The sequence below is a fragment of the Chionomys nivalis genome, chromosome 8, assembly GCF_950005125.1.
Source record: "Chionomys nivalis chromosome 8, mChiNiv1.1, whole genome shotgun sequence".
NCBI lineage: Eukaryota > Metazoa > Chordata > Mammalia > Rodentia > Cricetidae > Chionomys > Chionomys nivalis.
In genome coordinates, this window is record NC_080093.1 from 96,215,194 (window position 1) to 96,232,832 (window position 17,639).

Consider the following 17,639-nt stretch of genomic DNA (forward strand, 5'->3'; position numbering starts at 1 on the left):
CCCAATTCTGGCATGTAGGTATGCATGCCAGCAGAACACTGTATTCATAAAAAATAAATTTTAAAAAATGCTGGGATCAAAGAAATGCACCACCCACCACGCCCAGTGTAAAATGCATTCTTAAGGACACTCATGGATTTAACTGTCACGCTCAAGAAGGTATAATATTTCCAGAGGGACTACAGAACTTTTCCTATTACATGAAACTACAAAAACTCTTGAGCACCTTTGTTTGTTCTGTGTAAGTAGTAAGTTTAATTGTGTAGCAGTATCTGGTAACACAGGCATAGCCACTTTACTTCACAAGAGTGAGACTGCAAACCAAAAGCATCTTTGAACCATCAGACAGACTGAGAGACCTGAAAGGGTATTTTAGCAGGTAATGGTATATGGTACTTACAATTATGAGAATGAAAAAAATAGTGCACTGACTCCTTTAAAATATTCTGCTAATGCCTGGTACACCAGAATCTTCATTTAAATTTTTATTTATTTGGTTGGTTGGTTTTGGTTTTTTGAGACAGGGTCTCACTCAGTAGCATAAATTGGTCTGAAACTTTCTTTGTAGTCCAGGGTGGCCTCAAACTCATGGCAATTCTCCTGCCTCAGCCTCCCACATGCTGGGATTACAGACATATACTATCATGCCCAGATACATTTTATATATAATAGAGATATACTTTATGTCAAAAAGCACAGTAATGGGGCCATGAAAGATGAAGACCTGAGTTCAGATCTCCAGCATACATGTAAAAGTAGGCTGTGGTGGTGCTTGCCTAGAAAATGGCAGACAAGAAGATCCCTGGGGTTTGTTGGCCAACCTGTCAAGTTAATCAGTGGGTTCCAGGCTCAGTGAGAGACTCTGCATCAAGCAATAAGATGGAGAGGGGCTGAAGAGATGGCTCAGTGAATAAAGTTCTTGCCAGGCATGAGGACTACAGTTCAGGTTCCCCAGCGCCCACATAAAAAAAGCCAAGGCGGCATGGCAGTTTGTCTGTAAACCCAGAGATGGAGGATCCCTGTGGCAAGTTGATATAGACCAGCCTAACTGGTGATCTTGGGGTTCAGCAAGAGAACCTACTTCTCAGCAAATAAAGTAGAAATGATTGAGAAAAATACCTGACAACCACCTCTGGTCTTCACACACACACACACACACACACACACACACACACACACACACACACCATACACACACACACCATACACGCATACACACAAAGTGAATAAGATAGAAAACAACTGAAGAAAATACCTAACTTCATCCTCTCACCTCCACAGGCACACACTAGGCGGTGGTGTCACACACCTTTAAGCACAGCACTCAGGAGGCAAAGGCAAGAGGATCTCCGTGAGTTCAAGGCCAGCCTGGTCTACAAAATGAGTTCCAGGACAGCTAGAACTGTTATACTGAGAAACCCTGTCTCTAAAAACCAAAAAGAATGGCCCCACAGGCTCACATATTTGAATGCTTAGTCATCAGGGAGTGGCACTACTTGGGAGGAATTAGTGGGTGTGGCCTTGTTGGTGTACAGCAGGGGAGTGAGTTTTGAGGTTTCGAACAACCAAGCCAGATCCAGCACTTGTGTGTGTCTCTACTGCCTGTAGATCCAGATGTAGAACTCACAGCTACTTTTCCAGAACCATGTCTGCCCACACGCCACCATGCTCCCCATGCAGTCCATGACTAAACCTCTGAAACAATAAGCAAGCCCCAGTTAAATGCTTTCTTTGATAAGAGTTGCCATGATCAGTCAGTCAGGCAGTAGTGGTGCACGCCTTTACTCTCGGCACTTAGGAGGCAAAAGCAGGCAGATTGAGGCTCTCCTGGTCTATAAAACAAGCTTCAGAGTGGAAAGATATCCCATGCTCTTGGGTAGGCAGAATTAACATAGTAAAAATGGAAATTTTACCAAAAGCAATCTACAGATTCAACGCAATGCCCATCAAAATCTCAGCAAAATTCTTCAAAGACATCGAAAGAATAGTACTCAACTTCATATGGAAAAGCAAAAAACCCAGGATAGCCAAACAATCCTGTACAATAAAAGAACTTCTGAAGGCATCACAATCCCTGACTTCAAACTCTGCTACAGAGCTACAGTACTGAAAACAGCCTGGTATTGGCATAAGAACAGACAGGAGGACCAACAGAACCAAAATGAAGACCCGGATATTAATCCACACATCTTCGAACACCTGATCTTTGATAAAGAAGCAAAAAAATCAAAGGGAAAAAAGAAAGCATATTTAACAAGTGGTGCTGGCATAACTGGATATCAACATGTAGAAAAGTGAAAATAGACCCATATCTATCACCATGCACAAAACTCAAGTCCAAATGGATCAAAGACCTCAACATAAAGTCAGCCACACTGAACTCATAGAAGAGAAAGTGGGAAGTACACTTGAACACACTAGCACAGGGAACCACTTCCTAAATATGACCCCAGCAGCACAGACAGAGAAACAATTAATAAATGGGACCTCCTGAAACTGAAAAGCTTCTGTAAAGCAAAGGACACAATCAACAAGACAAAACGACAGCCTACAGAATGGGAAAAGATCTTCACTAACCCTACATCAGACAGAGGTCTGATCTCCAAAATATACAAAGAACTCAAGAAATTGGACACCAAAAGATCACATAATCCAATAAAAAAAAATGGAGTAAAGACCTAAATAGAGAACTCTCAACAGAGGAATCTAAAATGGCTAAAACACACTTAAGGAAACGGTCAACATCCTTAGTTATCAGAGAAATGTAAATCAAAACAACTCTGAGATTCCATCTTACATCTGTAAGAATGGCCAAGATCAAAAACACTGATGACAACTTATGCTGGAGAGGTTGTGGGGAAAAGGGAACACTCCTGCATTGCTGGTGGGAATGCAAGCCAGTACAGCCCCTTTGGATGTCAGTGTGGTGATTTCTCCGAAAATTAGGAAACAACCTTCCTCAAGACCCAGTAATACCACTTTTGGGTATATATCCAAAGGATGCTCAATTGTGCCACAAGGACATGTGCTCAACTATATTCATAGCAGCTTTGTTTGTCATAGCCAGAACCTGGAAACAACCTAAATGTCCCTCAACTGAAGAATGGATAAGGAAAATTTGGTACATTTACACAATGGAGTACTACACCGCAGAAAAAAAAATGACATCTTGAATTTTGCAGGAAAATGGATGGAGCTAGAAAACATTATTTTGAGTGAGGTAACTCAGACACAGAAAGACAATTATCACATGTACTCACTCATAGGTGGTTTTTAAACATAAAGCAAAGAAAGCCAGCCTACAAACCACAATCCCAGAGAACTTAGACAACAATGAGGACACTAAGAGAGACTTACATAGATCTAATCTACATGGGAAGTAGAAAGTAGAAAAAGACAAGATCTCCTGAGTAAATTGGGAGCATGGGGACTTTGGGGGAGGGGAGAGGCAAGGAGGGGAGCGGAGAAAAATGTAGAGCTCAATAAAGAAAAGAAAAAAAAACAAGCTTCAGGACATCCAAGATTACACAGAGAAACCTGCAATCCCAGTCCCCCCGGAAGCAGAAACAGTGGCTCAATTAGTCACAAATTCAAGGTTAATCTAGCCTACAGGGTAAATTCCAAACCAGCCCAGGCTTTACAACAAAAACTTGCAAGATAATGGAAAAAAGGAGGCGGAAGAAAACCACAGCTGTAGAGTATACAGATGATTAGATGTCCTGAGTGGCCAAAGGAAAAAGGATGCATAAAATGCTAAGAATTAAAGCAGAAAAGGAAGTCTACAGCCATTCTACTGTGACAAGGTGTTAGGCCACAGAAAGAGGCCTATTCACGATGTGGAAGACAAGCTACTAAAGAGAGACTGAAGAAAGGAAAACACGAAGATACTGCTGTGATAATTAGAATATTGCTATAATGACGCAAAGGAGAACAGACGAAGTAGAAAGAATACAAACAGTAGCAACAGCAGGAGCACCAATATCAACTTTAATTTATGTGGCATCTGTATGGACTACCATTTGATCTGCATAACGTCATGAATGAAAGGTATTCTTGTCCCTTTTACAAATGAGAAAACTAAAGTTTAGAAAGGTTAAGTCAATTTTCAAAAGTCAGCATGGCTAATACGTAAGAGTTTGGACAGAAATCCAAGACTGAATGACTCCAGTGTCCAAACTCTTGACCTTAAGCTCGTGCAGTGTGGTACAAACAAAAAGGAGAAACATGAAATCAAGAGGTCCTTAGATGACACCATCAATGAGACTTCATATGTCACGCCACAAAAGATCTCTAGTTACACACTAACTTTTCCTTCCTGAAATCTTTCCAAAAATTGATTACTTCTTTTATCTAGAGATTTTTATGAAATATCTTAGTACGCTTAACAGATGTCTAAAGCTGAATTTTTAATCATATCAAGCTTTAGTATCTTACAGAGGAATTTTTTAATTCAAAAACTTACTTGTGGAAGCTGTGAATGTATTACAAGGCGTTGGGATTCAATGACCAGTGCAACTTAAAACAAATACCCTGGGTGCCGGAGAGATGGCTCAGCGGTTAAGAGCACTGGCTGCTCCAGAGGTCCTGAGTTCAATTCCCAGCAACCACATGGTGGCTCACTACAATCTATAATGAGATCTGGTGCCCTCTTCTGGCCTGAGGCATACATGCGGGCAGAACACCACATACATAATAAATAAGTAAATCTTAAAAAAAAAAAAAAAAAAAGGCAAATACCTGAACCCCCACCACAAGCCCATATGAAGAAAACAGAACAAAAAGACACAAAAAGAGAAACAAGAAGATGTCTCAGTGGTTAAGTGCACTTTCTAGAAGACCTGAATTTAGTTCTCAGTACTCATATCAGGTGACTTAAAACTGCCTGCAACTCTAATGCCAGAAGATTCAACAGTTTTTCTTAGGCTCCATATGTATCTAACATACACATGGCATATACACACGAAGACATACACATGTACATGTATACCTACATATACATGGGATAAACACACGAATATATACACATATACACAAAAAAATCTAAACAATTATTTTAAAAGAGAAACAAATTTAGATTTGAAATAATGCTATTTCCAGTCAGAAAATCAACCCTGGTTATATTCAAAATGAATGAAAACAGATTTATATGCCTTAGAATTCCTAAAAAGACAGTAGTATGGAAGGAATGTTCATCAAAAAGTATCTAAAGGCCGGGCGGTGGTGGCGCACGCCTTTAATCCCAGCACTTGAGAGGCAGAGGCAGGCGGATCTCTGTGAGTTCAAGACCAGCCTGGTCTACAAGAGCTAGTTCCAGGACAGGCTCCAAAACTACAGAGAAACCCTGTCTCGAAAAACCAAAAAAAAAAAGTATCTAAAGTAAGCACGAGGGGGAAAACTCTTTAAAATCTTCGAGCCATAAACAGCTCAGCTATCTGAAACATACATAATTTTATCCTAACAATATATGGTAATATATGTCATGAAACATGTCAGGATCTATGGAAAATAGCCGCCTTATGATTTACAGTTTTAATTCTAATTTGATAACTGTATTTTTGTTTGTTTGTTTGTTGTTTTTCGAGACAGGGTTTCTCTGTAGTTTTGGAGCCTATCCTGGAACTAGCTCTTGTAGACCATCTAGCCTCGAACTCACAGATTTACCTGCTTCTGCCTTCCAAGTGTTAGGATTAAAGGTGTGCACCAGCACCACCTGGCATTGACAATTGTATTTTAAGAATAAGAATTGGGCTGGACAGTGATGGTGCACACCTTTAATCCCAATACTTGGGAGGTAGAGGCCAGTCTGGTCTATAGAGCAAGTTCCAGGACAGCCAAGGCTGTCATACAGAGAATCCTTGTCTCAAAAAACCAAGAAACTAAATAAATGAATGGAAGGAGGGAGGGAGGGAGGGAGGGAGGGAGGGAGGGAGGGAGGGAGGAAGGAAGGAAGGAAGGAAGGAAGGAAGGAAGGAAGGAAGGAAGGGAGTAAGAATTGGAGCTGCTCTATTTGAATATGCAAGTCATCTTTTATCCACTACAAAAATATTTGTTGAACTGTCAGTTTGCACTACAGGTGACAGGCCAGGCATGGAGGTGCACACCACTTTTTTCTTTAATGGTTTATTTATTTTATGTGCACTAGTATTTTGTCTGCATGTATGTCTGTGTGAGGATGTCAGGTCCCCTGAAACTGGAGTTACAGACAATTGTAAGCTGTCATGTGGACACTGGGAATTGAATACAGGTCATCTGAAGAGCAACCAGTGCTCTTAACTGCTGAGCCATCTCTCCAGCCAGATGGTATACACATTTAATCCCACCACTGGGAGGTAGAGGCAGAAGAATCTCTGTGAGTTCCACCCAACATGGTCCACACAGTGAGTTCCAGAATAGCCAGGACTACAGCAGAAAGATCCTGCCCCATAAAGTAAAAAAGTGGGGGGGGGGGGAAGTGGCACTTCCTTTAATAAAATAATTCCTACTTTCTGCTCTTGTTTATAATATCCACTTTTTTTTCTTTTTTGAAAAAGAGTTTCCCTTTGAAGCCCAGGCTGGCCCTGAACTTGTGCTCCTCCTACCTCAGCTTCCAGAGAGCTGGGGTTCCTGGGATTTCAGATATGTGCCACCATGTCCATCTTACTACGCTCAGTTGTAACATTCATTTTCACAATATGAGTGCAATATCTTACCTAGTAAATTCACAGTTCCCCTGATCATGACTATAAGTTACTTTAATAAAATATGACAAATATTTCTCACTGAATTGGGCATCTGGACAAAGTTATACTTGCCATGTTTTAACAGTTAAATTATCGGGGGTGACGGGCTCATCCCAGATATTAACCATAAGTGTCAGCTTTAAAAGCCTGTGTAGAATTGTTAAAGCCAATAAGTAACTTACAACTTGGTGAAAAGAAGTCAAACTTTTCAGCTGAGTGATTACAAACTGACTGCTAGGCTCTTGAGGCCTTATTTTTCAGTAGTACGTGTACACTGAGGAAAAGTTTGCACTGTTGTTAGTTCCAGTTCTAACTTGCAGCTGAGTCAAAAATCTGCAGCCTGAAAGCAGGAAATCCAAAAGGAAATTCCATCATCAGATCCTGGGTCTTGGCAACTCAAAGGTCCTCAGCGGCTGGCAGATAAAGCAGCTCTCCAGCTCTTTACTGTAATCTTACCTCATATCTTCAAGTAGATCACATTCTGCTTGATGTTTGGCTTGAAGTTTTGTCATCTGCTCACCTTGAATGTTTTTCAGTTCTTGTGTAACTTTCACCTAAAACATAGCATGTATTTATAAAGGCTTTTACTACCATTTGAACAAGAAAAATTACTTAAAGAAGGCAGTATTTGTTAGAATTATACTTCTAGTTTTCCTCTCCCTAAACACTAAAAAATTCATTATTTGCCACCTAGTTTTATTACTTAACTATAATTAATGAAAAAAATTAGCCAAAGAATCTAAAACAGGGACGAATAAAAATTCAAAAACATAAAAATTACAGTTTAAAAGAGTGCAAACTGCCGGGCGGTGGTGGCGCACGCCTTTAATCCCAGCACTTGGGAGGCAGAGGCAGGCGGATCTCTGTGAGTTCGAGACCAGCCTGGTCTACAGAGCTAGTTCCAGGACAGGCTCCAAAACCACAGAGAAACCCTGTCTCGAAAAAGAAAAAAAAAAAAAAAAAAAAAAAAAAGAGTGCAAACTGTCATTCTGTCTTCTCAAAACTACAGACATTAATAGATGGAAGAAACCATACAGTATCTAATACCTAGCAACTGAAATTTACACAATCATGAAATACTATGCATGAATAAACTACATACTATATTCCATAATGACTGCAAGAAAGCACACCATCTCAGAATGATGCCCGCCACTCTGACGGCGCATCAAATCACAATCTCTTTCTCACAAAGGAGACTGAAAAAGTGACCTTCCAGCATGTGCAGGGCTTTTAAACTAACCCAGTAAGCCAGGCCAGGTGGCAGCCCCACTTCAAACAGTGAGAACCGCCAAAGCCAGCTGGCTGGAGCCTTCCCGGCCAGGCCGGACCCCGGGGGTTGCAATTGGCTTACGATTATGGTGGAATCCTGGCCACCGGAGCAAAGCTACATGGAGAGATGGGGTACACGTGCAGGCGGAAAGGGTGGGGGAATGAGTTAACTGGAGAAATCCAGATTAAGAAAGGGAAAGGAAAGGAAAGAGAGACGGTGAGTTACTCGTGTGGCAAATGTTTGCCCACGAGGGGAGGCTATAACTGTCTCTCCCCACTTCTCAAAGTAGATATCTAGTATCCATCTGAAAAATGTAAAAAGACAAGGACACAGCCTTAGCCGCCGGGAAGGTAAAAAAGGGCGGCGCAGCGGGGAAGCTGTTGGCAAGCCCCAGAGCGCCCGTCACTGCCACCCAGGCCATGCAAACCCCAGCGGTAGAGCTCAAGCCACGCATCGCCAGGTTCTGGCTTTCAAACTGGAAGCTCCGCCGATTTCCTGGCCCCTTAGCCAGAGGCGGGGCTGGCCGGGGGGGGGGGGGGGGAGCAGAAACAGTCAATCCTTAATTTACTTTCCCTTGGGAAGTGAGAGGGCGGTGACCGTACCAACTTCTTTTCCGCAGCCCCGTGGGAAAAACAGGCCAAATCTTGGGGCTAGACTTGAACACCCCCCCGGCAAATGTGCCAATGGGTGGGGTGTCGACAAGCAACTAGAGGGCTCGAACCTGGCGCAGACTAAACAAATCCAGACACACAAGGCTCTGCAAATCTTCAGGGGCTCTGCCCCCTTCCCCTCCCTGCAGCCCCAAGAATGCACTTTGCACCGGGCAGCACTGCCATGCAGATAGACACACATATGCATGCCCGAGAACCTCTAGTCAATGTTTAGGGGGGGAGGGAGTGTCCTCCCTAGTGTGGTGGACAAGCGCTGGCAGCCCCTCTGTCGGAAAGGCACCTCACACACGCGACCCCCTGCCCGGAGCAGGCGGCAACTCAGTGACGAGCCAAGAGGCGAGAGCGGTCACGGCCCCTTGCGGGAAGGGGGAGGGGGCGCAGCGGTCGCCCCAGCCGCGTTCTTTGTACACACCACCACCCCCGAAACCTCCAAAGACCCCCGCCAGCGGCGCCCTCACCTTCCTCGGCGGCGGCTGCATGATGCTGAAGGGACATCAATCCTCCGCCCACCCCCGACGGCGGCGTTTAAAGGACTGTGAGGGTGAGGGTGAGCAGGGCTGGAGAAAAGGGGGCGGCCCAGCGAGCCAGAGCGCGCGCGCGCTCGCGTGCGTGTGTGTGTGTGTGTGTGTGCGAGTGTGTGTCTGTGTGTGAAAGGAGAGCCTGAGGAGGAGAAGTCGCCCCGGAGACAGCGAGGCAGGCGGACAGCAGCAGCAGCCGGCTCGCAGCAGAGTTTGGAGAGAGGGAGGAGGAGCGCCGGGAAGGCCTGGGGCCCGGGCGGCCCGGGGGGTGTGTGAGGGAAGGAGGCGGGGACGGCCAGGGGGCGGGGGCCGCGAGCGGGGGCGCTGGGGGCTCGCGGCTCGCCGGGCGGCTGCGGAGGAGCGGCCGCCGTCGTCCGCGCGGCTCGGCTGCAGCTGGCTGCCGCCGCGCCCCCTCCCACTCGGGCAGCCAGGCCCCCGCGGCGTCGGACGCCCCCGCCCGGCCCGGGAAGGAGGAAGGCGGGGCCGCGCGCTCCGCTAGGGCTCCGCCAACCACTCAGGCCGCGGGAATTTCCGGCCCCGGCGCGCGCCACAGCGCCCCGCTCCGGCGGCCGAGGGGAGCGCCGAGAGGGCCACCGCCTGCTTCTGGGCGGGTGACGCCGCGCCACGGGGCTCCGAATCTCGGTGTGAGGAGGGGGGACACTTCATGGGTCGATCGGCGGAGGGCTCGAGAGAGTCCCCCGGTTCTGCGAGTGGAACGTTCCAGACGCTTCCCCTTCTCCCTCCCCCACTCCAAGAAGGCAGCTGGGGGCTTCCCGCGCGCCTTCCCGCCAGCCCGCTGGGGCGCGCGCGCCTCCTCCCGGGAGCGCGCACGTGGGCGGGAGAGGGCTTGCGCCGACTCACGCGCAGGGGCCGCCCCCGCCTCCAGCTCCCCTCTCCCGACTGCAGCGTTTGTACGGGAATTTCTAAGGAATAGAGGGGCCACGCTCTCAGTTGGATTATTTGCAGCGAGGAGGGGGGTAGCGAGGAGAATTCCGGATTTCGCTTCCTCTCGGTCCCTAAGGTACCCTCCCTCCTTGTCAGCTAAATGTTCACTGAGAAATTGAGCATGATAAGTCATTTTACAATTGGCCGCAGGTGCCAGGCCTATGCCGTTGGAGGAGGACAGAAGGAAATAACATTAAATTGCCAGGCAAAGGAACGAGTTGCCCTCTACTACGGAGCGTTTAGCCAGAGAACATGGAATCGACTGAAAAGGAACGAAAAATTCTTTTGAGTCGTGCATCCCCATATCAGACAGGAAGGCTAGTGTTCACAGAGAAATGGAGACGGTCTTAAGGTCACGTGGCATGACTAGGCTCCTTGAATCAGGGTTATAAAGACAAGCTGGGGGTGGGGAGGTGGACTTTGCTCAGTGTTAAGACCCCATGCGTAGCAGCCATAGAGGTCTTGGGTTCATCACTGGCAGAGGAGAAAAGAAAAGGTGAAGAATAAGAACCATAGACAGCAAGACCCTGGAGGAAACTTTGGAAGGAAAGCCCTTGTCTGGAAGTGAGGACTTCTAGGTCAACTCACTTTATGCTGTACTGGTTGGATGAATTCAGCCTCCTCAAACAATGGCAACTTCTTGCTCTCTCCAGACCACCCGAGGAGTGGGCATCAGGCTTCCTTGGGTTGCTTGGAAAAGTAGAAAAACCTCTTCATCACTCCTCAGCACTTGCCTTGAGACACAGATCCACACACAGCCGCTGTGCGTGCTGGATCACACACACACACACACAAATACAGAACTTGCAGTCCCGGAGAACTATTCTCAGAAACAGTTCAGGCAAAAAAGGAAGGACCATGAGGCCTGACCAGACCAGGAGTCTTGCCAGATAGCCTACTGGCTCTGGCCAGAAGATGGAAAAGTGGGGCTCGGTCCCAGGTGTTAACATTATGCTAATCCTCCTTCTTGTGTGGGGAAGTAACAGCTCTAGAGTTGTGTATGAACTAGAAAACCTACTCTTCTATTTCTGGTTTCTTTGAAGCCATTTGCCACCTGAGAGTCCTCAGTCAGATCAGGGAAGGCCTGAGGCAAGGGAAGAGTGCGTGGGAACCCGAAGTCCTGAACACCACCATGGGGCAACTCTTAGAGGTAGGGAGATGGACCCCATGCTCGGCCTCGTCACCGACCCTTGTTCTCCTCCAGTTTTGTCTCCTCACCTACAGAATAGCAGTATAAAGTATCCTTACAGACCTCTTGTACTAATTAGAGTGTCTCCAACTGCAGGTTCATTCACTGATAACATATTTGCTCACTTTATGTGAAGCTCACACCAAACACTGGGATGTAGACTTGAGCAAGGCAGAATCACACAGAGTTCCAGACTAAAGGGGCATGGCGACAGCACCAGCCTGGCTTATTGTCCTGCATGCGGCATGCGCCTAACCAAGGTCTGCTAAATTTCAGTGCTTAGGTGCAACTTCTCTGGCACAGGGGTCAGCCCATTATGTCCTTGGAAGTAAATACTGAGGATATAAAGTTGATTTGGGATCTGGCCTAGACACTAATTTCCTGTGCATTCGATGAATATTGGAACCCGTCTATAACATAAAGTAAGTGATACGATGCGTGGTATCAAACATCTAATTAATGTAATCTTGGCACTGGGAAGGGTAAAGCAGAAAAATCATGAGTTTGAGGCAGCTCAGTTTATCTACAGAGACCCTTTTTCAATTCCTAAAGTTTTGGGCGCTTGTTTGGGGTTTTGGGTTTTTTCTGTTGTTTGTAAGACAGGGTTTCTTTGTATAACAGCCTAGCTAGCTGTCCTCGAACTAACTTTCTTGACCAAGCTGTCTTTGAAATCTTAGAGATCCTCCTGCCTCTTCCTCCCAAGTGCTGGGATTAAAGGTGTGCACCACCACTGCCTGACCAAATCCTAAACTTTCTTATTGTTTCTTCAACCTAATGTTTATGGTAACCCTATAACATGACATTATTATTTATTCATTTCTTTTTTTTTTTTTGGGTGTTTTTGAGAATCAACCCTGACTGTCCTAGAACGCACTTTGTAGACCAGGCTGACCTCAAACTCACTGAAATCTGCCTGCCTCTGCCTTCCAAATGCTGGGATTAAAAGCGTGCTCCACCACCGCTCAACTGTTTTCATTTCTACAGTGATCTATGAAGGCCTGACTTAAATATACCTCTTCCAGCAAGTATGGGGATTTGAAGAGTTTTTCTTCTGTATTGTAAATTAGCAAAGTACTAGATTGTTGAAGGGAAATCTGCAGGGCACTAAGCTCTTTGGCCTCAGAGACAACACAGATCTCTGCGGATCTCAGGAAGGTTTCCAGGCAGACCAATCCCTGGAGGAAGGGAATGATGGTTTCCACCCCTGGGGCTGTCCACATAGGTACTGGCTTTGGTCCATTGAAGAGACCATATGGTGAACGTCTATTCAGAAAAGCTAGCGTTTATTGTGCGTCCATGCTTCAGACATTGAAATGGGCACGTGTTTTACGTTGTCTCCACTCTCGCAACATCCCCTCGTAGTCCATATGACCCCACTTTCATAGGCTGAGGCTCGAACATTAAAAGAACTACTCAGGGTCACAGAGCCAATAAAGGAGAGCCAGCCCTGGTCTCGGGCTCCCCCTGACTCTAAAGTTGTAGTATGCACCTGCCAGAGAGTGACTGAAAGTCACAACCAGGATTAAAAGCTGGCCTAGTGTAGGGATATAAGTGTGAACTGGAAGGCCAGTACCACTAATATTCCACATGATTTCTTGAAGCAAGGTATATAGAAGCCCTTTTGTGACTATAATAGATGCCTCTTCCCACCTGCCCATGCTGCGCGCACACACACACACACACGCGCACACACACACACGCACACACACACACACACACTTACACAGCCTCTCCACTTCTTCTCTGTCATTATCTTCACACCTACCTGGTACATGCTGCTCAAGACTTCTTGTCAGAACATCCAGAGGCTGGCCATTCCCTGCCTGCCTGGTCCTCACCAAGCCCAGCTGAGGATGCTGTTGAAGATGGCTGGATTTGAAGACCCTACTCTCATTCACCTCAGTGCTACCCTGGTCACCTTTCCTTAACTACTGCCCTTCTCTGTTCTTCTGTGAGTGGACTCCCTCCAGTCACCCTGAAGAGTATACTGGTCTGCTCCAGACAGAATCCAGTTCAACCACCAGACCAGGGTAGGGGTTTTCCTACAGCACACAGTGAGTTGGTAGCAGAACCAAGTCTTAGATTCTATCAACTGTTCCTCAACAAGGTTTTTATTCTGGGTTTAGTCACAAGTAACTCTCTGGGGAGAGCCCAAGGCTCTGCCCAAGGATCTCCCAATCTCCATGCATGACCAAAGGTCACAATAGTGATTGGGATATTCAAGGTCAGGAAAGTCAGAGGCCCGGTCCTGTCCAATGGTAGCAGAGATCTAAGCCCAGAGCTAAGTCCTTAAAGTGCAGGCAACGAGGGAAGAACTTACCTGGTCTAGGCCATTGTATTATAGCTTATGGGATAAGGACAGGAGTAGTTCCAGGACTATGGTTGCGACTGGCAGACATGTGATTCTGACATCAGGAGACGTGACACTGAAGTTCTAACCTTATCTTAGCCAGGTACTTGCTTCCAGGCGTGATACTTCAACCTTGGTTTCCATTTCTGTAGAATGATAATAACAGATTTTTTTTTTCTGTCTCCCTCTTAGGAGAACTGCTGTGCTGGCTAAATGAAATGTCAGGTATATGAAATATAAAGGGCTGAGTAGGCATGAAAGCCAATGACTGCCAATCTGGGGTGCAGCAGAGAAAGCTGAGTGACTGTCTATGTGAGGTGCCAGTGGGAGCTTCCGCCAAGAGCTGCACTGTGATTACAGCTCTGGAAACCAGGGATCAGGGAGTGGAGCAATCGGGTGGGTGGAAACATGATAGTTCAGGGGCAAAGCAAATTCTTAAGTTAGATGGCATGCTCCCTCTTCTGCCTCACTCTGGGTTCTTGACGGTCTAAAAGCCGTTTTCCTGGTGCTTTCCCTTGTTCTAAAGGGGAGAATGGATGTCAGGAGAGTTGTGGAATTAAATTGGACCATCGTTTATGCAAAGTGCTTCCAATTGTACTGGCCCAGGTTGTTCTAGTTTTGTTGTTAAAAAAGAAAAGGAAGAGGAGAAGGGGCCAGGCTGGCAAGATAGCCTGGTAGGTGAAGGTGCCCGTTGCCAAGCCTGACAATCTTAGTTTGATCCCCAGAACCCAAATGATAGGAGAGAACCTAACTCCTGCAGGTTGTCCTCTGATCTCCACATGCATGCTGTGCACACAGCATAAAACAAGTGAGACAGAACTTAAGGCCAGTTTGGTAGTGCACACCTTTGATCCCAGCACTGCAAAATCAGACGCTGGAGGATCTCTATGAGTTCAAGATCAGCCTGTTCTGCATAGCAAGAGAGAGAGAACCCTATCTCAAAACAAAATTTAAAAAGTCCAGCTCTAGTGATACATTTCTGTCATCCCTGCACTGGGGAGGTAAAGGCAGGCAAATCTCTGTGAGTTCAAGGCCAGCCCGTTTCTATATAGCAAGTTCCAGGTCAGCCAGGATTCCATAGTGAGACCCTGTCTAAAAGTAAACAGATAAATAAATCTTGCCCAGCAATGATGGCCACACCTTTAAGGTGCCACACTTGAGAGGCAGAGGCAGGCTCTGACTTAGAGCCTAGCTGGTCTACAGGGGGAGTTCCAGAACAGCCAGGGCTACACAGATAAACCCTGTCTTTAAAGACTTAGATAATTTTTTATTATTTATTTATTTATTTATTTATTTATTTATTTATTTATTTATTTATTTTGAGACAGGGTTTCTCTGTAGCTTTGGATCCTGTCCTGGAACTAGCTCTTGTAGACCAGGCTGACCTTGAACTCACAGAGATCCGCCAGCCTCTACCTCCCAAGTGCTAGGATCAAAGGCACATGCCACCACTACCCAGCATGGAAACTTAATTTTTTAATCTTATAAAAAGAATCCCCCCTCCATCTGGAGAGATTGCTCATGAAGAGCAATGGCTGATACAAGGAAGTGGTGGCGCACACCTTTAGTCCCAGCACTTGGGAGGCAGAGGCAGGCGGATCTCTGTGAGTTTTGAGGCCAAACTGGTCTACAAAGTGAGTTTCAGGGTAGCCAGGGCTGTTAGACAGAGAAACCCTGTCAAAAACAAGAAAGGAAGGGAGGGAGAAAGAGACAGAGAGAGAGAGAGAGAGAGAGAGAGAGAGAGAGAGAGAGAGAGAGAGAGAGAGAGAAAGCATTGGCTGTTCTGTTCTTGCAGAAGATCCTGGTTCAGTTGCCAGCATCCACATGGCAGCTCATAACCATCTGTAACTCCAGTTCTAGGGTACCCAACATCCTCTTCTGGCCTCTGCAGGCACTAGACACAAAAGTGGTGCTCAGATATACTTACAAACAAAATACTCAGAACTCAGACATGTAAATTTTAAAATATAAATAAGCCAGACATCATGGTGTAGGCAGAGACTGCTCGTTTGTTTCCCAGCCACCCAAACCAAATTAACCACACAGAAACTATATTAATTCCAACACTGTTTGGCCAATGGTTCATGCATGTTTTTAGTTAGTTCTTATATCTTAAATTAGCCCATTTCTATTAATCTGTGTATCATCACCACGAGGCTGTGGCCTACCCATAAGGTTCCAGCTAGCGTGCCCTTCTCCTTCGGCAGCAATGTGACATCGTCTTTGCAACTCCACCTGCTCTCCATATCTCTCCCAGTCTGGCTATATTCTGCCCTGCCATAGGCCAAAGCAGCTTTATTCATTAACCAATAGGAGCAACGCATATATGGTTCCAGTGCCCAGTGCACACAGAGGACTGCCGATTGCTACTCTTTCTGTGAGTTTATCCCCAGATAAATAAACCTTTGTTATACTCCATTCTGGGCGAGTGTGGAACTCTTTTCTATGCCAATATAATGGAGTACTCCTTCAATCCCCAGCACTGCCGGGCAGTGGTGGCGCATGCCTTTAATCCCAGCACTTGGGAGGCAGAGGCAGGTGGATCTCTGTGAGTTCGAGACCAGCCTGGTCTACAGAGCTAGTTCCAGGACAGGCTCCAAAGCCACAGAGAAACCCTGTCTCGAAAAACCAAAAAAAAAAAAAAAAAAAAAAAAAACCAAAAAAAAAAAAACCAATCCCCAGCACTTAGAGAGCAAAGAAAGACCTCTGCTGAGTTTAAGGCCAGTCTGGTTTATATAATGAATCAAGGACAGCCAATACTACAAGAGAGACTGTGTTTCAAAATAAAAATAATAATAAATCCTTTAAAATTTTTTAAATTTCATTTTATTATATATTTTTTTATTCCCATGGGGAAGATTGAGCCCAACCAGAGTCCTAGACCTGTGTCTCTCTTACTGTAGGCACCTGGGAAGTCCCTGCTTCTCCCTCAGCCAGTTTCCTCAACACTAGTGTTCCACTAAGTTTTTCCAAGGCCCAGCCTGGGAAGCATGGAGTGCTCCCTTTCATGGAGAGAGTGCCCCCAGGCTCAACTGGAAGAGAAGAGTCAGGTAGGGACCAAAGGAGAAAGATGGATATTGTGGGATAGGGACAGTAAGATGGAGAAGTGGCAGCATTGTCAACTCCATGAGCTGCCTTGTGAAGGAAGCAGGCCCTTTGCAGTTTAGGAAGCCTGCCTGCCTGCCTATTTTCTCACAGCCTGCCCAGTTAACACCCAAACAAAACAAGCTTTCCTGCTGCCTGCTGGAGGGCGGGGAGCCAAAATGGATGTCCCGGAGGCTGGCAGACACCCTGGCATCCTGCCTGTTCTCCCTGGACACCCGCCCTTCCCTGTCTGCAGCACCACCCTCAGCCGGAGCAGCCCCTCCATGCCCGTGTTCCCTCCCACTTTCAGCCTTTCTATGTAGATGCCCCTAGTTTCTAAGACTACCTGACTTCCTAGACCAGCTTGGGCCACTTGGTCCAGGTTTAATTCTCCCTGTGCTGCTATAGGCAGAGCATCTGGCTTCAGAATGCCAAGAGTGGCTATCGGTCACCATGGGAGGGAACTCCCTGGCTCAGGAAAGCTCTTCCAGAGGGAAAGAGCAGGTGACAATGCTTGGGCAAGGCCATCAAATCTGACCCCTACGACACACAAACCTTTTGTCTGATTCATGTCTACTATGGGGGTATTGATACTAGCCCTGCCATATAACAGCTACTGTGTGACAGACACCATTCCAAACCCTTCCCCTGGATGCCGAACTTAATTCTCACATCTCTGAAGTAGGGACTGTCATTAGCCCCATTTTATAGATGAGGCATTGATAAGTAATTTACCCAGTCCTAAGTGGCACATAGGAATCTGTCCCCAGTTAGAAAGGTCAGTTTGTACTATGCTGGTCTGCTACTGGATGATAATATTCCCCTAAAAGATCACATCTGCACTTGGAACCTAGAAAATTGTATCTAGTATCTCATAGTCCAAGCACTTT

At 46.2% G+C, this 17,639-nt stretch overlaps 1 protein-coding gene across 2 annotated transcripts in view; it reads right to left on the reverse strand.

Annotated features, from left to right (window-relative positions):
* Fchsd2 (FCH and double SH3 domains 2) overlaps positions 1 to 9,599 on the reverse strand; it is a 223,338-nt gene extending 213,739 nt beyond the window's left edge. Inside the window, exons 1-2 of one of the 2 annotated variants that reach the window (XM_057778547.1) lie at positions 9,122 to 9,599; positions 7,176 to 7,273 (exon numbers count right to left, since the gene is read on the reverse strand). In XM_057778547.1, the coding sequence (XP_057634530.1) occupies positions 7,176 to 7,273; positions 9,122 to 9,142 (119 nt within the window). In that variant the 5' untranslated portion in view covers positions 9,143 to 9,599. The remainder of the gene's footprint in view (positions 1 to 7,175; positions 7,274 to 9,121) is intronic. The other variant, XM_057778548.1, reaches the window with a different exon arrangement.
* Between the last annotated feature and the right edge of the window lie 8,040 nt (positions 9,600 to 17,639).